The sequence below is a fragment of the Delphinapterus leucas genome, chromosome 7 (assembly GCF_059928025.1).
Source record: "Delphinapterus leucas isolate spDelLeu-1000000601 "Yukka" chromosome 7, BTC_Dleu_Yukka2, whole genome shotgun sequence".
Lineage (NCBI taxonomy): Eukaryota > Metazoa > Chordata > Mammalia > Artiodactyla > Monodontidae > Delphinapterus > Delphinapterus leucas.
Window position 1 is genome coordinate 31,161,009 of NC_143135.1, and position 24,714 is coordinate 31,185,722.

At 36.4% G+C, this 24,714-nt stretch overlaps 1 protein-coding gene across 1 annotated transcript in view; it reads right to left on the minus strand.

Moving 5' to 3' along the window:
- Positions 1 to 2,058: 2,058 nt before the first annotated feature.
- Positions 2,059 to 24,714, minus strand: part of ANO3 (anoctamin 3) — a 124,298-nt gene continuing 101,642 nt past the window's right edge. Inside the window, exons 16-22 of the mRNA XM_089915034.1 lie at positions 24,524 to 24,581; positions 18,457 to 18,554; positions 13,846 to 13,979; positions 12,592 to 12,744; positions 11,545 to 11,692; positions 7,344 to 7,701; positions 2,059 to 2,366 (exon numbers count right to left, since the gene is read on the minus strand). Coding sequence (XP_089771160.1) covers positions 2,184 to 2,366; positions 7,344 to 7,701; positions 11,545 to 11,692; positions 12,592 to 12,744; positions 13,846 to 13,979; positions 18,457 to 18,554; positions 24,524 to 24,581 — 1,132 coding nt within the window. The 3' untranslated portion in view covers positions 2,059 to 2,183. The remainder of the gene's footprint in view (positions 2,367 to 7,343; positions 7,702 to 11,544; positions 11,693 to 12,591; positions 12,745 to 13,845; positions 13,980 to 18,456; positions 18,555 to 24,523; positions 24,582 to 24,714) is intronic.

Here is a 24,714-nt window from a genome sequence, read left to right on the forward strand (position 1 = left end):
TAACTCAGAAAGAGAAGAATTCTCAAGGACAGAGCTATCATTCTTTGCTATAAGACAAATGTCTTTGTCTGTGTCCCTAATTTAGAAAGGGACGTAAATGTCAGGTTCATTCATGTCTTCAACAGGCATAGAGAGTATTTATCCTCAGGCATGTGTATACATTTAACTAACAACAACAAAAAATGAAAGGCAGATGCTACAAAAATGGAGGCGTTCAAAGCTCCTTCGCGGAGTTAGTAGAACTAGTTGCTATGAATAAGCAGATGGTAGAAACAAAACCTCTCTGGAATCTGAATGGAAGAATCCCTTGTGGCAAGGGAGTGGGAGGGAAATCTAGAGTCTGAGGTTCTTCCCCTTGTTCAGTCAGAGGGCAAGCAGGGAAGCGAATAGTTCTGACAAAAACCAATCAACCAACCAACAACTATAATCTATCAGCTTTTCCCTGGAGTGAAAGAAGGAAAGGTCAAAAAAAATTTCAGTGTTAAAATTATAAAAATAGTTTTCTAGTTAAGAGAAACTTTATACTTTTCTTGCTAGAGAAACCCTTGCATATATATTACAAAGTAGCTTTATTCCCATTGGGTTTAATCTGATCTTCATAAAATTTGGAAATAACTGTACTTTGTTAAATTGCACAAAAAATAATCACATATTTGTATGATTATGTATTCCTCATCCCATTCCCAGGGGAAGAAAACTGAGATTAGCTTTGTTTTGCAAGAAAAAGTGTCTTGATTTCTACCATATATTTTCTTAATTCAACTCTTCTCTTCGTTCCCATCCTGCTCCCATAGTTTATGCCTCCACCAGACTTTCTTTAGTTGAATGCGTCATCATTCCTACAACATCAGCCTGTGAACATTCACACCCACAGATACAGAGTTCAGAGAAACAGCAACTCCACAACAAAGCAAAAATGATGTCTTGCACAATTAATTTGACTTTGTTTCTAGTGAGTTTTCAAAAATAAACCAAACCAATCTACCAAAGAAATAATAACAGAAAACTCCCTTCAGTGATGAAAAGAAAGTAAAACTCAAAAAAATGTATGTTTTTTACAAATAATATAAATTTATATTCATGCATTGTTTTCATCAGCTCAGGAGCAAGAGTGCACATTGTTGGAAAAGCTTAAGTGTTGCAAAGCATCTGGCTTTTCCTGAATAAATAAGCCACAATGGCGTACTGTGTAACTGGTCTCAGAGCTGCATGAATTGTAACTTGCATTCCATATTGTTAAGGTGCAAAGGTACAAGGAAAACCAACATATTTACAGCATTTCAAGTTATTCTGTGAGAGTGTTGTAATAAATCAGGGAGGTGGAAATTAAATATACTATAAAACAGCTTTCCACAGTAAAATATGGATTCATCATGTTCCAAATGATATGAGAACACGCATCCATATTTTATAACTCTGTGGCTCTATTGGCATTTAGCAAAAAAAAAAAAAAATGCAGTAAAACTGAATCTGCCAGTGATAAAACAGATTAGAATGTAGCCAATGCAATAGAATATTATTTCAATGAATGGTATTCTTTTTGGAGTCTTAGATTTTTGGTTTGACTACTAAAGATGTGCAACTCTTCAACTGCATAGTCAGTGTAAAGCAGCATAAATTCCCTGTGGCACAGATCCAAAATCTCAGCAAGAAATAAGGGAAATTTCTATGAAACAGTAAGCTGAAGGGACATGGAGTTCAGGCAGCAAAGGTAATAACTGATTTGCCATTTCTTGTAAGTATCTCAACTCAGCCTAAGGTTCCAAAGACATCCAAAGATTAGTATGTGGGTGAGGACCACATGATACTTTAAGTCATGCCTGGCTTGTGTACATTTACATGGAAATCTGTCTCTAGAAACCTAATCATCACCCTTCCTATTACACTGCGGCTGATGGAAGGTGGAGGTTTCCAAACACACAACTCCCTGAGGCTGGTTCTGAGAATTAGATCCTGGCTTCCTGCAATGTCAATTTAACCATTTTTTTTAAGGTCATGGGTCATTTGTTTTCTTCCCTAGAAGCCTGGATATTTCAAATCCCAGAGATGGCTGTGATGCATTTCCAAGTAACATATTATACATATGTTTTGCCAGGTATGCCTTCCTCCTAGATCCCACCTAGAATTTGAAGTTGCCATCATGCCCACTAATGGTATTGCCCCTGCTGGGCAACAGGTATCAACTAAGGCCATTCATGGTGAACAGGGTGACCACTTTTTCTCCGTTGTTGTTGCAAATGTTCTAGTTCAGCCTCATACATCATTTCTTGGACTAAGTACTTCTCCCGTCGTATTCGGTCATATAGATTCTTTGGTACATCTGGAATCAGGTAGGCGATGAATGACTTGATTCCAAAAACAAGGTGCTGAAAATTTAAGAGAAGAAAGTACATTTTCAACGATTCTGAAATGCTAATTATAAAACAGAAGTCATGAACAATGTTGCATTTGCCTTACAATCAAGCATCGGAACTCAGTATGTACCATCTAGAATATTAATATTTTCAAAATTATATTGGGAATACAATTATTGCCTTCCATCACATAAGTATTCCAACAAAGACATGTTGATGTCACCTTATAAACATTGAATGAATCTGAAATTCACACCTATAAAAACCTTATATATTATGCAATACTGTTATGATATGCTTTGTTATACACAGAGAGGTCACGTGCAGGGACAATCCTTGTTCGATAGATTATAATACACAGTGTACAAAACACACAGAATACAGTCCTGCCTGTGATGCTGGATTTGGACTCAACCCCCAGCACATACATGTTTCAGAATGTCTACTCTATTGAAAGCATATGTTATTACAACTGCTCTAAAATATCTTATCTCTATTAATTATTTATTCTATGATAAAAATAGATTTAAAAAATAAACTGATAAAAGTATTGTATTTAAAAAAAGCAGGGACAAAAATCAGAAGGTAATACACCAGTGGTTAAAAGTACAGATGCTGACTGAGACTGCCTATGTTTGAACCCTACTCTGACACTCATTAGTTGTGTAACCTTATGCAAATCACCTATGTTCTCTATGTCTCAGCTCTAAAGTGATTCTAATAATAGTGTCTCTTAAAGGTTGGTATAAAAATTAAACGAGTAAATATATTTGAAAGGAGTGCTTTGCACAGTATAAGCACCACTTAAATATTATCTCCGACTATTATAAATGCATCCTATTTCTTTTCGCATGAACAATAAGTCTTTTAATTTCTCATGAAAGAAGAAAAATCTGATTGACAGACTTAGGATGATCTGTAGAAAAGAACCCATTCACCTAAAGGACTTTGCGACAGTAGTCTCTACGTGGAAAGGAAGAAGGCACTTTTAACTGGGCTTGCTATATGTGTCCCAGGACTGCACATTATTGATAGATCATAGAAAAGCAGGTCATATTTTCCCATAGAGAAGCAGATCAAGAGCTTCTTTCCTGACCAAATATTTGATATTCACAGAAATAGCCAGCAATGGGACTCAAGTATAGATATAAAAATTAAAAACATTTGTTACAAATTAAATTAGTAAGAAAGAATATACTCCAAGTCCTATACGATAGTAATAGAGAAACCTATAAACTGATTCACAGAGAGAGTTTGATATGCAAGGATGGCTTAATATTAAAAAGGAGATCTATTTTTTTTAAAGCTAGAGTTTGATACCCATTTATCAAGACACTATCATAACCAATCATCTTAAACAAAAAACCTACAGCAGATATCATACTTAAAGAAAAAAATCAGAAGTATTTCCACTGAAGTTGGAAAAAAGACATGTTTGTTCACACCGCTGCTATTCAACACCATATTGAAGTTTCCAGCAACACAGTAAGGCAAACAAAAGCAATGAAACATAAACCTTGGAAGTAAACATACAAAACTTTTGTTATCTGCAGCTGGTATTATCATTTGAAAAGACTCTCAACCAATTTAATAGAATACTAGAACCAGTAAGGTACTTAAACAAGGAGGTATGCTCATCTTAGAAAGGCTATTTGTATTCCGGCAAAAATCAAGCGAATCATATAATGAAGTTTAAGACAGTACTCATAGCAGCAATAAAAATATCTGTAAAGTTTCTAGAAATAAAAAGGTACAAATAAGTAAGAGAATATTTAAAAATCTATTAAAGGACATAAGAATGATTTGAATAAATTCTACATTCATTAATGAAACAGCACAGATTTTATAAATAAGTCAAAATTTGATTTCTACAAATGTAATTCTAACCAAAGTCCTTGCTCAATATTCAGGGGAACCTGAAAAATGGCTTCTAAAATTTATATGAATGATTAATAACTCCAAGTAGCTAAGATAATTTTTTAAAATAAGAGCAAGTGTGGCAGGGTGGGTGGTCACTTGCTTTATCAGATATGACATATTTAAATATTGCATTTAAATAGTGCAATAGTGATCCAGGAACAGACAAATGGGGTGATAAGTCAGAATACTGAGGCCAGAGATACACCCATGACTACATAGGAACTTGGAATATTACATAGATGGATTTACAAATCAGTGGATAGATAATAGATGATTTAGTAAATAGCAGTACAAAAATTATTTCATTATATGGAGAATAACCTTTTCCCTCAGACTCTGTAAAAACTCCTGGTATTAAAGACATGTGATAGGTAAGACTGTAAAGTTAATAGTAAAAAATGTAGTAGAATATCTTTTTGAACTGAAGATGAGGAAAATGTCCTAAATAAGCTATACAAAATAAGCACAAGCCATAAAAGGAAAACAATGATGCGCCTGACTACATCAAAATTGAACATTATCTGCTTACAGATAAAGTTAATAGGTTATGGACAATGAAAAGATATCTGCTGTGTATATAACTGGTGAAGATTAATATGTAAATATATAAGGAAATCATAAAATTTGGTAACTCAACCAAAAATGGATCAAGGTTATAAATTTACAAAAAAATGAAGCCCAAATGGCTTTCTAGTACTAAAAGTGATGGTCAGTGTCATTAGTAAACAGACTAAAACAAAAAAAATTAAAGCAAAATATTACCTTACTCTTATACAACTGCAAAATGTTAGAAATTCAGATACTATGAAAATCTGGTGACAATCCAAGACAATTTTGAAGAGCAATCTGTTGGTATTACATGAAACCGAGTACATGTATAAGCTAACAATTCCACACCTGAGTAAGATACTCCTTAAAAACCCTTAAATATGTTTACAAGGTAACATGCCCAAGATTCTTAATAAAAGATTTATTGAGGTAGAGAGCATTATTGTAGGTCTAAGCACCTATCCTTAGGGGAATATGGTATTTAATTTTGATGAAATATCATAAATAGACAAAAGAAATTATAAATCTCATGGATAGATGTCTCTCTAGATCTGAAAAAGTATAACGGGTAAGAGATAAAAATGAATTATTATATAATACCATTGAGGTAATTTTGGAAAACAATACTTAAAATAATACTATATATATATATATATATATATACACACACACACATATATATTCAATATACTTATAAACAAACATATATTCAAATAAAGATGTGGAAAATCTTCCACAGAAGAAAAGACAGTGGGTGCTTTTGGAGTGGGTGGGTAATGGGGAATGAAGAGGAAAAAAAAAAAGAAGGAATCATTGGGCTTATGCATCCATGATGGTAGGTTGCTGTTAATTGAGGCATTTGATTAAGTCTTTCTACCTGAGCTCCAAAAGAAGATGAAGAAGAAAAAAGTGTACATTTTAACACACACAATAAAAAAGACTTTTTGGAATCATTGGATTGGAAATATGCTTTAAACTCTTTTGCCACCTATAATAAAATAGAAAGTCAATCTTCATCAGGAGACATTTTTATAGGCCCATAGAGTCACTAAATAATAGAATTTAGTCCTGGATTAAACCTTATTTCATATGCAAAAAGTCTTATGTATGGCTATCTTTTTCTCTCCATAATTTTGGCCATAGGAAACAGATGCATTTAAAGTTTTTCCATAGACCTTAGTGAGTAGATACTCAATATATTCCAGTGCTAAGTTCTTCACTGTATCAAGCTGGTTATTTTTTAAGCAAGGCAATAATACTGTAGCTTCTCCAAAATTTCTTCACAGACTACAATCTAAAATCATTGCATGACTCTGATCATCAAAATCTGTGCACGTTTTATAAAAGTGTTCTCAGGCATAATTTATAGAATTATGCACTGTTGCTGTACAAATACACATGATCAACTATAATTAGAGTTGATTGTTCAGAAAATAAGTCTCTCCACCCCAATGAATAAATATGGGTTCTTTTGTTAGATGATGAAAACCAACCTTACTTTTTAAATTTGGTTATTAGGAGGCTCAAAACTAAGGTGTAGTAGAGTTGATCTACAATGTTGTATTAGTTTCAGGTGTAAAGCAAAGTGATTCAGTTATACATACATATATATCTATTTTTTTTCAGATTCTTTTCCCTTATAAGTTATTACAAAATATAGTTGCCTGTGCTATACACTAGGTCTTTTTGGTTATCTATTTTGTATATAGTAGTGTGAATATGTTAATCCCGAACTCCTAATTTATCCCTCCCCTTTCCCCTTTGGTAACCATAAGTTTGTCTTCTATGTTAGTGAGTCTGTTTCTGTTTTGTAAATGTTTATTTGTAGCATTTTCTTAGATTCCACAAGTAAGTGACATCATATGATATTTGTCTTTCTCTGTCTGGCTTACTTCACTTAGTATGATAATCTCGAGATCCACCCGTGGACCTAGAGATTATCCTAGATTTCTGATATAAATACTCTTTAACTTACATTATTCAGTTCTTGCTTTTTTGCATGTCATAGTGGTTTCCTTGTATCTGGAAACCACTATGAGGGACATACTCAAGTCCTGTTTTGGAAGTCAGTGAGAAACTGACTTCAAAAAGGCAACTAGGGACTTCCCTGGTGGTCCAGTGGTAAAGAATCCGCCTTGCAGTGCAGGTGACACTGGTTCGATCCCTGGTCGGGGAACTAAGATCCCACATACCGCGGGGCAAATAAGGCCGCACGCCGCAAATGCTGAGCTCACGCGGCTCAACTAGAGAGCCTGCATGCCACAAATTACAGAGCCCATGTGCCCTGGAACCTGCGAGTCACAACTAGAGAGAGAAAACCTGCACACTACAACTAGAGAGAAGCCTGTGCACTGCAACGAAGAGCCCACATGCCTCAACGAAGATCCCTCATGCCGCAGCTAAGGCCTGACACAGCCAAAAATAAATAAATAAAAAATAAATCTTAAAAAAAAAAAAGGCAACTAATATATCAGTCAGAAAAGCGTTTACCTAGAGTAATTTTATCAGCCTGTGACTAACCTCAAACACAATAATGAAGGCCAATCTAGCAGCGAGGATATGCCAGTATTGTAGGGTAAATTCATAGGGCTTGGAACTCCAAGGAGGACCTCTGTAGTCTCGGTACCTAAAATCCACAAAAACAAAGAATTTGAAGAACAAAGACCAAAATGTGGAGGCCCCAAATGTTCTTAATTTGCCAAAACTCCAAAATGACAGTTTAAATGGACCCATTAGCATAAGGAGACAGAACGGTGAAAGCAAAAAGAAAAGATAACTATAATTTATAAGTAAATACCTGCAATAACCAGATTTTCCCATGCCAAGCTCACTCAGGTCAAAGAAGGATAGGCTATTGTTGACATATCCTGTTAAACAACTGGGAGAAAAGAAAAGAAAGCATGTGTGATTCAGAGATTCATGAATTTCTAGTTCAATTCCTTCATTACCAATGACAAGATTTAATAAGTGCCACTATGCCTTTCATTATAATTATAAACTCCTAGCAACTCAGCTCTCTGATTCTATTCTCTGACTCCCATTACATCTGTGATTATGCCTTAATGAGACAGACTCTTGCCCGCCATTTCCCTCCAATAGTTTCTATTTTGCCTTATCATTTGGCTTATGTTTTATTAAGCGTTTACTATGCACTAGGCATTGTGGTAATTACTTCCTATGCATTGAAACTGAATAAATATATATAAACATGTAACACGATTTGGATAATTAACATCAAACAGCCAATTGATAAACATGTTTATTTGTAATTTATTAACTTATTCAATACATATTTATGGAGGACCGATGATTTGTTAGAACAATTCTGGATGCTTGGTATTCAACAGTAAACAAAAAAGGCAAAATTCCCTACTCTGGTGGTTAGGTATTAAACTGTGATCAGGGTTAAGTTTTACAATAGCCTTAGAACATGTATATTATTATTATCTTCACCACATAGATAGAAGAACTAAAATTTACAGAGACTAAATGACTTTCTCTAGGCCTATAATTGTCAAAATTTCTGGTCTCAGATACCCTTTACATTTAAAAAAGCTGTTGAAGATCTCAAGGAGCTTTTTGCATAGGGGAATATCTATTGATATTTACCACATTAGAAATTGAAATAGAAATTTATGTTCATTCATTTAAAATAACTATCACATCCATTCAAATAATATGAATAACACATTAGAAAAATAGTTATATACTCCAAAAGAAAAAAACATAGCGAGAAGAATGACACTGATTTACATGTTTGCAAACACCTTAATGCCTGCCTTAATAGAAAACAGCTGGATACTCAAACCTGCATTAAATCTATTGCAATATGTTGTTTTGGTTGAAGGGTAAGTAGAAAATCTGGCCTCATGCAGACAAGTAGGTGGAAGAAGGAAGACTATTTTAATATCATTTCAGATAAATGTCAATATTTTTCTTTGATATTATACCAAAGCTCTACCTGTGGTCATTTCTTAAAGTTTAGTTGTAAGGTGGAATCTTCGTGTAACTGAACTTTCATATGCATCGTTCCATATGGATTTTGCATTAAAATCCATAGGTCTATCTTGTACTTTGAATTCATTTATCCATGCAAGATTTTGTAACATCAAATTGGGGCCATTTGGAGAACATGTGTTCCCTGAATTATGCAGATCTTCCAAATGTTGATATATTTTTACTATAGACCATGAAAAAGCACAATTGTTAATATCGTCACTGACTTTTATCGGAAAAAAAAACCCTATAAGTATGGGGAAGCTTTAAAGCTCAACAAATATTGTCAATTATTTTCCTTAAAATGACAAGCTAGTTTTGTGCATTCTGTAAAAGAGTGTTTGCTAATACCCAAGTCTGAATACTCATAGCTTGTCTGACAATTTTATTTCATGTTAAAAAAAAAGTTTCTGTAGTTTGCAACTCCAAAAGTTTGCACTTTCCTTTGACACGCTCATCACACTTTAGGATGTAGCAGAAGCGCTTTATGTGCACTCTGCATTTTGTCGAATAGAATATTGAGAAGACATTTATTCAAGGGTGGAGGTTTGGTTAAAATGAATAATTATTACTGCTTCATCAAAGACATTCTGAAATTTCTTACTGGCATTTTAAAAATGGTGAATGTAGAGTGGTGAGAAATAGAATCATTACTAGTATTTTTTGGTGCCACTGCCTTGAGTGATGCAAAGCCACCAGAAAATTTTAGCCCACTGCTTTTGTACCATCTGTGCATATGTCAATTTGGTGAAAAGAGCAAATAGTATCTTAGTATTATTATGAAAATAGTATTGACCTCATGGACCCTGAAGGAGATATGCAGGCCATGGGTTGAGAACCACTGCCCAGAACATACAGTTGTTAGAGACTGAATTCAAGTGCCCATTTATCTTATTCTAAACCCTAAATTTTAATTACAGGGCCACACTGACTTCAACTTCACTCCCCTCCCTGGCCATCCTAGACCTCATAACTTATCATTTCAGCTTGCCAGTATCATCCTCTCCATTGCCACCTTGTCTTTTTGCCCCCTTGCTCTGAAAATTTCCAATCTGAATTAATTTACTCCAGTTTAGCTGCTAAACGTACCTGGAGAAAATTAATACCAGGAAGCTCCTATGAATGTGTGGTTTCAAACTCACAAGTCCTCCACATCTCTTCTTGAAATGATTCTACATCCCTAGTCACTGCTAATGGAGAAGGAGTCAGGTGCTACCTACGTGAAAAGTCAGTACCTGGAATGTGAACAGAGTTTATACCCATCCAATCTCACTTTCACCTGCCACTAGGTGGCAGTAAAGACACTAACAAATAATGCCCGTAAGGAAGAGGGCTGCCAAGCGAGCCTACATATTTTAAACCATTAAAATCTGCTTCTAGACCATTTTGAATAAAGAAAAAAGAGACTTTTGGGATTTTCACTATGAATACTAAAAACCAATTTATATCTGTTTATAGTGTTTTACAGTTCATAAAATGTTACCTCAGGCACCATTTCTTAAACATAGGTCCAGATTGATGATGTGCCTTTTAGTAGAAGGCAAAGTTAGCACTTAAATCTTGGGAGTTTGACTTCAAGTTAAAATCTCTTGACAAGACTCCAATATATAAAAGAAAATCTCCTGCCTTTATTACCTCTCTTTGAAAAATTGAGACGTACGTTTGTGTTCAGAAAGGCACCACAGTGTTCTGAGACAAATGAGTTCATCTGCAGGACTAAGGGCTGAATTCATCCTAAACCGGGGCTCTGCGGGGCTCTGCTTGCTCGGGCACACGTCCCGCATCTAGATAAGATGTATGCCCAGGGCTGCTCCTGAAGGAAGGAGGAGACACAGCTCTTCCTATCACTACTTTATTTCCTATCACTACTTCCACACCTAAGGCTAACCTCCAGCTAAAAACTCCAGTTTCTCTCTGTCTCCAAGTCCAGGGCTCCCTTGCATTCTTCAAGCTTTCAAGAAGGAAAGATCTGAAAAACTCATATCCCCTAAGGCAGTGTTCTAAACTGGGTGATTTTGTCCCCCAGGGACCATTTGGCAATGTCTGGAGACATTTCTGGTTGTCACAAGTCGGGGAGCAGGGAGGTTGCTCTTGGTATCCACTGGGTAGAGGCCAAGGTTGCTGCTAAACATCCTTTGGCACCGGACACCCCTCCTCCTCAAAAATAGAATTATCTGGTCTATAACGTCAATAGTGCAGAGGTTGAGAAACCCTGTTCTCAAGTGTTGATTTAAATTTTAACAAAAAAGAAAAAGGAGACAGGTTTAGGGTATCATTTTCTGCATGCTTAAAATCTCTAGCAGTAAATCCCTTTAGAAAAATCTCTAGTCACATAGCTGAGAGTTTCTTCATATTCCGTATACCCCACAAACTAGCTTAATTCCCTTCAGTAATTTAACTAGTATAGGCCTCAATTTCCCATCTATATAGACAAACTATTGCATTGGATTCTTTCAAAGGTCTCTTCTAGTTCTAAATTTAACTTCTAAATACATTAAAATGTTTTTAACATTTTAATACTGGTGATGCATTTACACAGAAAATCATAGACTCTAAAATTAATTGCTGTAAAAAACACTGCTGCCCTTTTTATCCCACTTGATTCCATCTAATAAACACATAAACACAATGATCAGAAACATTACCCTTAATGGTCACAGAACAAAGCTTGCCAATAAGTTCCCATTTTAATTACAAATAAAAAATGTGTACATTTCAACCTTACCTTTCACTATATTCAAACTGACTTGCACAGGGGCCATATTTGTATTCATAGACAAAACGTGGGATATAATCAGATGTAATAGCAATTACAAACGCATTGGTAATCACAGCCAATATACCAATTCCTTCAAGAATTCCATACCAGATACCTAGTCGGAGAAAGATTAAAGATAGTGAGTAAAAAGAAAAAAAGTTAAAACCCTTTAATCAACCTTAATTTGGAAAAAGTGTTTTAGTTATGTTGGAACCACGGCTCTGTCCATTATTTACTTTCTTAGGATGGTATGTATCTCACTACAGATATTACAGCTATTGAATACTTTTCCATAGAGGGGAGGCAGACATCATGTAGAGAGATTTGAAAATTAAAATATCGTTAGGAACTGGTTCATGTCTGTTCCGATGAGATATAGACACAGCTGCTTAAGATTCTTCAAAGCCTATGTATAGAACTTGATGAGGTACTCAAACCTATAAAAATAAAGTTCTACTTCACTGTGTGAGCTCTGAAATATCTGTATTCACTATGGGTTTTGCCTTTATCTTTGTCAGCTACCTTTTTAATGTAAAACTACGAAAAAGTAAAACTAGTTTAGTGTCAAGACCTGGAAATCACTAGTTGACATTTTCTACTTCTTAAGAGGCCAATCTGGCATCATACAGATACACAAAAAAGCATTTGAAATTGTATATAGTATCAATGGACTATTGACTATGGTCAAAACTGATGTTTCAAATAGGATTAAAGTTAATTTTAAAAAATAATGGAATGGAAAAAAATAATGGAATGAAAAAATAAGCTCTGGAAAGGGATTTATGAGATCCTTTTCAGTTACAAATAAGTTTATGAAATAGCATGTTCAGTAGGAACTTACCCTCAACTAAGAGTTATAACTAAACTTACTCTCATTTCATGCTTTGGTTAACGAAAACAGTTTTGTTATGGCTGGAAGGGAGCTCCAGCAATAGAAACCCATATTGTGCTAAGTAAGATCAAGCCACCACTTGGCCTTAGCAATGCAAAAATCATGTAGTTGCTGAATCTTACCTATGTCGGTTGCTCTGGCTGGCAAAGGCCTCCGCCACTGGGTGACAAATTTGTACGCATCCAGCCTGATTTCAATGATATTGTTTAACAAAGCCAAAAGAGGGGCCAGAGGAAAAGCCGCAACAAAGATGGTGGTAAAACCAAACTGCAAAACTGTAAAGGAAGAGGGTTAAAAAATCGGTAATATAAACAGTATCATTTATTGAGTGCTTTCTTTGTTCCATATTAGGCATCTTTACATAGATTGCCTTTAATCCTTCCAACATCCCTACAAAGTAAACATGCTTATCCCACTTTACAGTTGAGAAAAATGTAGCTCATACTTGTTAAGTAAACTGGCTAAAGGGCAGATAGATGAAAAATGTTAAAAACTGCATTCAAACTCAGATCTCAATAGATTGAAAGTCTATGAGACTTTCACCTCTATGCCATGCAGCATGAAGGAAGAAAAACGTCAGAGAAGGACTTGAAGAAACATGCTTAGTCCTAGAAGGGAAGCAAGAGACCTAATCTTGTCCTCTCTTTTTATAGATGAGAAAACTGAGGGCCAGAGAACAAAAGCAAATGTCAAAACAACATGCAGTGATCTTAACAGTTGGAATGGGAATCCTTATTTTTGTAATATAAATAAGTAAGCTTCTTGAAGACTCAAGACTCAGACTGGGTCTGTGCAAATGTTTACTGTGAGAAAGAATTATTGCTTTATTTGGTTGGGCTGATACATTTCTCAACATAGGAGTGGGTTTTGCTTTATTTTGTTCCTTTAAAATATTTGCTCAAAAGGTATGTGCTTTCATTTTGGTCAAATGTTATGGTTGACAGGACAAAATGCATAAGCCTTCCAAGGGTACTGCTTTAATATCTTCTCTAGCTCTGCTGAGATAAAGGTACAAATGTGTTTTAGAATGCTTGGGGGCTTCCCTGGTGGCACAGTGGTTGAGAGTCCTCCTGCCGATGCAGGGGACACGGGTTCGTGCCCTGGTCCGGGATGATCCCACATGCCGCGGAGCGGCTGGGCCCGTGAGCCATGGCCGCTGAGCCTGCGCGTCCGGAGCCTGTGCTCCGCAACGGGAGAGGCCACAGCAGTGAGAGGCCCGCGTACCGCAAAAAAAACCCCAAAAGAACCCCAGCACAGTTAGAATGCTTGGGATTGGAAAGGAGAGAGACGGTTTTCTCTCTTGAATCAGAGCCTGAGTGAAGTAGAAAAAACGTATCAAGAGGGTCAAATAGCTTTGCAGAAGGTTCTTTCCATACCCATTTCTAAGTACTCATCCATCAGTCCGTGAATATTCATGGGCTGTAGATTCCAATCATTTTCCCACTGAGGTATGGAAGCATCTTGTATTCCCCGCTTGATTTTATGTCGTGACCACCAGTTCTGGATCAACCTGCATAAAGGCAAAGGCCTTTTAAGCTCGTATTTAAGCACCTGGTAAACAATTTATAGTGTATTAAGAAAAGAGAAACTCCAACTACCTTGGGACTACACTAAGCATGCCTGAGAATTGGGGGGGTCTTTGCATGGTCTCAACTTTAAATTTAGCAAGGAAGAAGAGGCCTCCGACTTCCTAGACCCTACAAACATCTACATAGTTATCAAAGAGTTGATCCTCCCATATACTATAGGTGCTTCCTAATATTGATTAGACAAATACTCATTTCTGTGATTCCTTCCCCTACCCCACCTATATAAATACCTAAACTCTTATGCTGCCTGTTGTGATTGGATCTGAGCCCTTCCTTCCAAATCTTCTGGGCTGTGATCTCTGAACATGAGTAAAATCATGTTTCACATGAGATAACTGAGCCCTACCTAGAGTTTCAAGAGATGTAGTTTCTATTCCTCATCCTACAATGCATTAGCTGTGTGACTTTTAGCAAGTCATTTTACTTCTCTGAGTTTATAACTATGAAGGATTCAAGAGATTACACTCTGCTCCTATAGTGAACAATAATTTACAGGTAATGAATCTGTGTCTCAGTCCGTTTATCAGACTTGGAAAGGAAGTAGCAACACTCTTTCCCTAACCCAGGGGCAGTCTTGAAATTATATGACTCAGAAATATCCTGGCATGCAAATATTGTAGACTTCTGGGTAGTGAATTATCTTAAGAGTTATAAATAAGATAAAAATTATCTCTAGGATAAGGTGAATCTCACAGGACCCAATGAACAATACCCAACTCTCAGTTTTAATTAATCATGGACGTAGAGCTTCAGTGGGGGTTGGAAGAACCACCATAGTTAGATCAAAACGTCAGGTAGCGCTTCAATGTGTGCTCCATGGAGGTTGCCTCTGGAGCCTCGTGAAGATGAAAAAGGGAGTTGGGAATGGAAGGTCTGCTTGCTTATATCCTATTTATTTCAGTCTGCTTAAGATTTTACTTGAGGAAAGAGAATTGTGCTTTAAAAGTTTAAAAGTCATTCCTTTAGGGACTGGTTCACTCCTGCTAGAGTTTCTTCAGCAAAGCCTTTGTCCAGCTGTTGGGAAAACCCCACCAGGATGTCATTTGCCATGGTACCCTTGGGATTTGATACACAAAATCCAGGCTCACCTCTTGGGCAAGGCCATGGCAAAAATGTGATGTCCAAAGTGCATGGTATGTATAGAAGTACATAGACAATAATAACAACAAGAATCATTCTTAATATTACAATGACTACTACACCATCTTGACTATGCTTATGAAGTATCGACACCATGTCAGATCCTGTGCTAGGCACTTGATACCTAATTTACTCAAATATTTTCAAATTATGTTCCTCAAACTTTATGTTTCAAAGAGGTAAGCCAAAGATAGAAAGGAATACGAAAAATGTACTGGGCTTCCCAAACCTCCATGCCTATTCTCCCTTCATTTAGAAGAGATTCATTTTAATCTGTTTTGACTATTGAGGATTTGTGTAAACATCTCTTCACAAAAAGCTTCTGTCATTTATTGATGAAGGTTTAAATACCATTGGGTCATCTCATTTAATCTTTATAAATCCCTTATTTTATAAATTAAAAAAAATGTCTCAGAGAGGTTAAGTAAATTATAAGCATCTTTAGCAAGAGGCAGAAAAGGAATTTGTACCCGGCCTCCACAATTTCCCAGTCCGATGCACTGGGTTAATATCACCTCTCCAACCCCCAGGTATCTGCTCAGGAATATCCTGATGCTACTTAAGGGCCAAGGAGGAGAAAGAAACATGGTATAATTTGATGACTGAGCCTAAGTTATTTATATCATTAATTAACTAACCAGTTATTTCCCCATAGTAAGGAAATTCCTCAAAATTATAATGTTTTTAAATAAATTAGGCCTCAATACTTCCATACCACAATGTTTTAAATACACTCTATTTCACTGTATTCTAAAGGATAATATATTTTAACAGATGTAAAAGTGGGCATTCAGGGTCCTTCTATGTCAGTATTTCACAGTTAGAATTTATCTATAGGGAAAAAACAGAATGCTGTTGTTTTGATGTTATCACAATCAATCCTGTTCTAAATATTTATTGCTGTTGCTGTTGTAACAAAGAGCCCCAAACCTCCCCATCCAGGATTTTAATTTTATTTCATTCTTAAAAGGGGGAGACAGAAATGGAAGTTCTCTGCATTAAACAAAAACAACAACAACCTTGGTCTTTTGGTAGCCAAAAGAAACCAGAAAGTTAATTTTGTTCTCAAGAACCTGCACTGCCAATAATATTTTAAGAATACCAACAAGTGTCTTAAGATGTTGAACAGAGTAAAAGTTACTCTATATCCATTATTTCGTCTAATCCTTACAATGGTTCTTGAGGTAGATACAGCTGTTGAGCCTCTCTTAGAGATGTGAAAACTGAGGCACAGAAAGGTCGATTGGCTTACAAATGGTCACACATTTTGTAAGGAGCGGAGTAGGAACTGAACTGTCATCTCTCTGATTACCAAGCCCCAATTCTTAAGAACTAGTTCTTCTTAAATGTATGGACACCAAGGGGGGAAAGTGGCAGGGAGGCGGTGGTAGTGTAATGAATTGGGAGATTGGGATTGACATATATACACTAATATGTATAAAATGGATAACTAATAAGAACGTGCTGTATAAAAAAATAAATAAAATAAAATTTAAAAATTTAAAAAAAAAACTAGTCTTCTTATAACTCTATAGAAGGCTAGTTTAAAAATTAAATACTCTTAGAACAAAAAATTTCACAATCTGTATGGAAACACAAAAGACCCCAAATAGCCAAAGCAATCTTGAGAAAGAAAAATGGAGCTGGAGGAATCAGGCTCCCTGACTTCAGACTATACTACAAAGCTACAGTAATCAAGACAGTATGGAACTGGCACAAAAACAGAAATATAGATCAATGGAACAGGATAGAAAGCCCAGAGATAAACCCACACACATATGGTCACCTTATCTTTGATAAAGGAGGCAAGAATATACACTGGAGAAAAGACAGCCTCTTCAATAAGTGGTGCTGGAAAAACTGGACAGCTACATGTAAAAGAATGAAATTAGAACACTCCCTAACACCATACACAAAAATAAACTCAAAATGGATTAAAGACCAAAATGTAAGGCCAGACACTATCAAACTCTTGGAGGAAAACATAGGTAGAACACTCTATGACATAAATCACAGCAAGATCCTTTTTGACCCACCTCCTAGAGAAACGGAAATAAAAACAACAACAAAAAAATGGGACCTAGTGAAACTTCAAAGCTTTTGCACAGCAAATGAAATCATAAACCAGACGAAAAGACAGCCCTCTGAATGGGAGAAAATATTTGCAAATGAAGCAACTGACAAAGGATTAATCGCCAAAATTTACAAGCAGCTCATGCAGCTCAATATCAAAAAAACAAACAACCCAATCCAAAAATGCGCAGAAGACCTAAATAGACATTTCTCCAAAGAAGATATACAGATTGCCAACAAACACATGCAAGAATGCTCAACATCACTAATTATTAGAGAAATGCAGATCAAAACCACAATGAGGTATCACCTCACACCCGTCAGAATGGCCATCACCAAAAAATCTACAAACAATAAAGGCTAGAGAGGGTATGGAGAAAAGGGAACCCTCTTGCACTGTTGGTGGGAATGTAAATTGATACAGCCACTATGGAGAACAGTATGGAGGTTCCTTAAAAAACTAAAAATAGAACTACCATACGACCCAGCAATCCCACTACTGGGCATATACCCTGAGAAAACCATAATTCAAAAAGAGTCATGTACCACCATGTTCATTGCAGCTCTATTTACAATAACCAGGACATGGAAGCAACCTAAGTATCCATTGACAGATGAATGGATGAAGAAGATGTGGCACATATATACAATGGAATATTACTCAGGAATAAAAAGAAACAAAATTGAGTTATTTGTAGTGAGGTGGATGGGCCTAGAGTCTGTCATACAGAGTGAAGTAAGTCAGAAAGAGAAAAACAAATACCGTATGCTAACACATATACATGGAATCTAAAATACAAAACAAAAAAGTGGTCATGAAGAACCTAGGGACAAGACGGGAATAAAGACGTAGACCCACTAGAGAATGGACTTGAGGACACAGGGAGGGGGAAGGGTAAGCTGGGACGAAGTGAGAGAGTGGCATGGACATATATACACTACCAAATGTAAAATAGATAGCTAGTGGGAAGCAGCCACATGGCACAGGGAGATCAGCTCGGTGCTTTGTGACCACCTGGAGGGGTGGGATAGGGAGGGTGGGAGGGAGGGAGATGTAAGAGGGAAGAGATACGGGAACATATGTATATGTATAGCTGATTCACTTTGTTATAAAGCAGAAACTAACACACCACTGTAAAGCAATTATACTCCAATAAAGATGTTAAAAAAAAATTAAGTACTCACGGGTATCCCAGTTCCATGAAATTGTTCCATATTTGCTTCAAAAACATGATAACTCCCATCTGGAGGCAAAGGTCTATCAAACAGCCACTAGGATGACACTGAAACAGAACAACAAGAGCATTAATGATCTTGCTTTTCTAGGTTGCCTTAAATACCCCCACATTCAAATTGTACAGCAAATTCTAAAGCCAGGGCACCTTATATCAATGCGTAAGGAGAATAAAAACAGGGAAGAAATAGCGCATATGAGGATACCTCATAGGGAAGTTTTCAGTAATATACACTGGAATATTGATCAAAATTATAACAGCAATAACCAAAAAAATCTAACTTTTAATGAGCACTTAGTGCTGCCAAGCTCTGTGCTAGGCATGATCACATTTAATGAATGCTCTGGAATACTACATACCTATTAACAATCAGGTGATAGCAAAATATTTAATTCTATGACAAAATGTTTATATTTTTTAAAATCAGCTTTTTGTCTCAGACTGATTTTAAATTTGCAGAAAATTTACAAAGATAGTACAGAGAGTGCCCATGCACCCCTCCCCCAATTCCCTCCATTGCCCCTTACATTACCGAGGTATATTGTCAAAGTTAAGAAGTCAATATTAGTACATTGCTATTAACCAAATTCCAGACTTTACTTAGATTTCACCAGCTCCAGGACGCAATGTGGGAGACCCCATAGCACTTATTTGTCATGTTCCCCCCAGTCACCTCTGGTCTAGACAGTTTCTCAGATTTTCATATCCTTAACAATTCTGAGTACTGCTGGACAAGCACCCTGTGGAAAATCCCCCAATCTGGGTTTGTCTGATGTTTTCACATATTTAGACTGGGGTTATGTGCTTTAAGAATGGAGGCAGGGCACAGAGGTAAAGTGCCATTTCCATCACATCCCATCAGGGCCACATGGTATCCCCATGACATCACCAGTGATATTAACTTTCATCACTTGGTTAATATAGTATTTGCCAAGTGTTTCTTCTGCAAAGTTACTCATTTTCCCGTATCTCCTGGAGAGGGAGTATCTACATATATTATAATGTATTTTAAGTGATAAAAGTATGCCACAAAATAGTTTGTCAGTATGATCCCAATGTTGCCTTCTCTGTGCTCCTCTGCTTTTTCAGATGATCAGTAACAGCATTAGAAACCCACACGAACAAAAGTCTGATTCCAATGAAAATTGCAATAAATGTGTTTTGCTTGAAAACTTTGCACTATATAAGATATTTCGGTAGGAAAGCGTGGGTCTTTTTCTTTGGAAATGGGTTCATGTCCTGCTTGTAAGGATGATGGTCTCTATAGCTTTGATCTACAGTTTCTATTTCTATCAAATCAGTACCAGTGGGACTTCAAAGGGAACAAATACTTAGGACACAAAGAGCCTGCTTTTCTGTTTCCAGCCCAGTAACTTAAAACTCCCTAATCTGAGCCAGAGAGAGGGTTTGCCAGTGATAATTTTTATTGTGTGGAGAAGTTTCAAGTCTCCTATCCAAGCACACTCCTTCTGAATTTAGGACCCCCTGAACTCTGCTACATATATACCATAAGTGGGTTTGGTAGAATGTCTGAGGCAGAATAATTACTAAGCTACAGAGTCAGATCACAGATCACAGCTGCAAGCTGAAACTCTTCATTTTTGTAGAGAGGCTCACAGAGGCAAATTAACTTGTCCAAGATCATGCAATGCTAACTGGTAATGTGGGAATGAAAGCTTAGGTCTCCTGTACCCTCATCCACTGCTCTTTTACATAATGCTAAGGATGAATTCTATTTACCAAATGTGTTCATTGCCTTGAAGGGTTGCTTTAGCAAAGCCTGTTATTACGCGGGAAGTTAAAAAGAAGACTATCATAGAACCATGTGATTGGATCACTCTCCACGGTGGTAGGCCAAAGTGGGAAGGCTGGATGACGGACCATTTATAATTTTGTTGAATTTAAGCCTTGATGACTTTGTAGTTTGATTTACAGGGTAGAGAAAGAGATCTAACAGTTTCAGTGGATCTGCCTCTTCACATAATGATTCCTTTGAGCTAACTCCAGTCCTTCATTACTCTAAAACTCATTCGGGATAAAGTCTATACTTAGAATGAGTAAAGGGCATAGATGAATGTGCAGGAGACCCAGGCTTTCATTCCCATTGCACCATTCAAAATTATACGACCATGGACAACCCAAAGCTGGGTGCCTTCACGTATTTTTCTCATTTGCTCCTCATGAGAGTCTGGTGACATGGGTGTTAATATCTCTGTTTTGTAGATAATGAAGCTAAGTGGCAGACAGAAGTATCAGACTGCAATACCCTATTCCTTTCACTTGATCCACTTTAGTATGTTTACTCTAAATCCAATTTACATGTAGGAGCCAGCAATCATTCAGCGATCTTGTACCAAAACCAATTTTTATTAGATTCTCCACTGTGGCAATATGCTATCCCAATGGTGGGTGGCTGGAAAGCACAGTGACCAGAACATGAACTCTAGACTGCCGGAATCAAACTGATATTAAATCGATTACTTCATCAATTTATAGGTATGTTTCAATAATTTTAGGCAAATTATATAAGATTCTGTTTTCTCATCAGTAACATGAGGGTAATAACAGACTTGTTGTGAGGATTAAATGCATTAATATATGTAGAACACTTAGAACCAATTGCTGGAATGTGCTGGCATATAGTAAACACTCATTAAATATTAGCTATTATTAACATTTTACACAGATTTACATATATGAGATATTATATGGCGTAGTATGAGGGAATTCCAGTATAGCCAGTTCGTAAATGTTCTAAATAAAATTGTAGTACTTTTTTCCTTTCTTTATAATGGCTACCATTATTTATGCCAGGGATTTTACATGCATGATCCAATTTAATCCACCTATGGCCAATATTACTGAGGTGGCTATTCTTATCACAATTTGCACATAAAAAAAATCGAGACGTAGAGATATTAAGATCATGTGTTCAGGTACGGCAAAAATAGAATGTAGGCTGTCAGATTCCAAAGACAAAATATTTGTTACAGATCGTGGTTATGTTCTTTTCTTCAAGACTATTAAATCATCAAAGGAAGGAAAGAGACTTCTTCATCTGTACACCACATATTATCCAGCAGAGACCTAGGATAGAATATGTGTCAATAAATGCTTGCTGTATGATTGAATTCAGAGGATCAATTCTTATCTTCCATCATGTATACTTTTTCTATCTACACTTCCAGGATTTCTAGAGCCTATCACAAACCCATATTTTTATTTCACTGAGTTTTTTTCAAAATAAATAATCCTTTGTTGGAAAATATGGCTACTATCTATGGCATATGTATTGTGGAAAATATCTAGGATGGTTATGAAGTATTTTTCCTGACATTAGTATTATAATTATTCCCCTGGTACTTTCAAAGAAGAATCATGAATTCCAATAATTTCCCAATTAAGAGTACCCAATTAAATAAAATTATTGGTGCTAGCAGCCACTAAAATGGCATCAATAGGCAGATCTACCTGCGCGTGACTACACTGTTCCCCACACTACCCTTGCTAAGGCCACTGAACACTCCTGGAAAAAGTAAGCCTTGCTTTTCCCCCCGCATTTGGGTAGCTGAAAACCTTTTAGCAGATATAGTCATACTTCTAGGCTATGAAAGAAGCAAGTCTGATTTGGGGATTTTCAGGAGGCCTGGGACTATGAAAGGCCTCAGTTGATCTCTGTCCCATAGAATAATACCCAGGTAGCTGTAGAGACAGAGCATAGATAAATATCAGTTACAATTTATAGAGTTCCTACCACAGTCCAGGGACTGCGCTAACTGTCTTATGCAAATTATCTCTTATTTATTAACAGCTTTGCAACCTAAGTGTTACTATTGCCAGTTTACAGATGAGAAGACAGATATTCAGAGAGGTTAAATTAAGGACAAAGAGTGAATAATCAGCAATATTAACATTTGAGCCCAGTTTTCTGTGATATAAAGCATACGTTCTTTGGGATTTTTAGGCTTTCTCCATGTATTCCAATAAACTTTTAGAAGACTTTGGGGAGACAACATTAATGAGAGAGGCCCTGAGTTTTGGGGACTTTTTAGATAGAGACTAGAAATATCTCCTATTTCTCAGGTAATCTTTTCTTAGCCTCTCTCTAAATTATGACCTCCTACTAATGCTGCCACAAATTAAATTGGATTTTACATTAGAATAATTAAAACAATTTTGAACTACACAAGGAATAAACAGTCTAACAATGAGACTGAAAAGAGTCCAGAAATTTCAAGATGTAGAATATAAAAAATCTTACAGTCTCATTTTGCCGAATGAAAACATGTATTTATTACATTTATTTATTAAATGTGTGGCTGCCAATTAGGCATGGGGGGGATCTTGATTACTCTTTACACCAAAATAAACTTCCAGTGGGCCAAAGATATCAGTATTAAAAAAAATAACATTAGCTAAAAATACATGTTAATTTTCAGCTTCCCTGGTGGCACAGTGGTTAAGAATCCACCTGCCAATGCAGGGAACATGGGTTTGAGCCCTGGGCCAGGGCGATCCCACATGCGTGGAGCAACTAAGCCCATGTGCCACAACTACTGACCCTGTGCTCTAGAACCTGTGAGCCACAACTACTGAGCCCAAGTGCCACAACTACTGAAGCCCGTACACCTAAAGCCCAGACTCCACAACAAGAGAAGCCACCGTAATAAGAAGCCTACATACTGCAACGAAGAGTAGTCACCGCTCGCCACAACTAGAAAAAGCCCGCACGCAGCAATGAAGACACAACACAGCCAAAAATAAATAATTTTTTTTAAAAAATGTGAATTTTTAAAATTTCCTGAATGGAGAATACATTTTTTTTTGTCATGATACAAATTCCCCAAACCATTAACAACAGTAATATTTTGATTAGAAAATGCTATATAGTTTTGTAAAAAAATATCAAAACTAAACTAAACTATATACAAGAAAATGGGAAACATATCTGCAGCAAATATGAAAGATCAGAGCCTAATTTTATTTGTTTATAAATTATTAAAGCAGAAAAACAGCTTAATGAAAATAAATAGGAATAATACACACACAGAAGTATAAAATGTCAACAGAAATATGAAAAATATTCTCCATCTCACTTGTAATTAAAGGAACTGAAATCAAAAGAAGATATCTTTTGGATTATTGGTAAAAATTAAAATGTTTCTCTTGGCAGAAGTCTGAAAAGTAGATTCATACTCTATAGGTAGAGCATAGCATTTGGGAGGACAATTTGTCAGTCTCAGTGAAAATATGAAATATTCTTACACTGTGATAGAGAGATATTATTCCTAGACATTTTGTTTCCATGACATACATATAATAAATCAATAAACAAATATGAGACTTTGAAGATATACCTATATATTTATAAATTAGTATTTGAAGTAAGATTTCTTTTGGACTAAATTTTCCCTGCTTAAAAGGAAACATAGCATGTTTAAAAGTTTGGAAACCAGTACAATAGACAATAATAATTCCCCCAAAGAAAAACAGTTCTGGAGCTAAATTTCTGGGCTTTATGAATGGAAAAAATAGCTTTGATGGAATATTAAAAAGAGCTGAGGGACTTCCCTGGTGGTGCAGTGGTAAGAGTTTGGGCTCCCAATGCAGGGGACCTGGGTTTGATCCCTGCTCAGGGCACTAGATCCCATATGCATGCCGCAACTAAGAGTTCTCATGCCACAACTAAGGAGCCCACATGCTGCAGCGAAGGAGCCACGAGCCACAACTAAGACCCGGCACAATCAAATAAATAAAAAAAATAAATAAATGAGCAAATTATTGCTTTACAAAAAAAAAAAAAGAGCTGAGGTCAGGATCACCCTCTTTTTTGGAAAGACTTAGTTCCTTCATTTCTGAAACCATAGGAAGTCTCCTTTATTGAAAATGTGTCTTCAGCATGCCTGAAATTCCCTGTTCCACCTCCCCTTTCTCTCCCTTCCCACCCCCTCTTCCTCCCATAGTCACTGGTCCATATCCATGCCTATCCCCACACCTACCCTTACAAGATTACTTACTTCCTCCAGTCTCCACCGGTTGAAAAGTTTATTGTACTTTCCTGGATGGCCTACAAATCTGTAAAAAGCCATTTTAATTCATTAGCGTTTATGTGGGTTGACTGAAGAACATTTACTAATGCATTACAACAAGTGCATGTGTGGGTAGAGACTTAAGTGTTCTCTGGAGCAACTTGTACCCAAACAGTTGA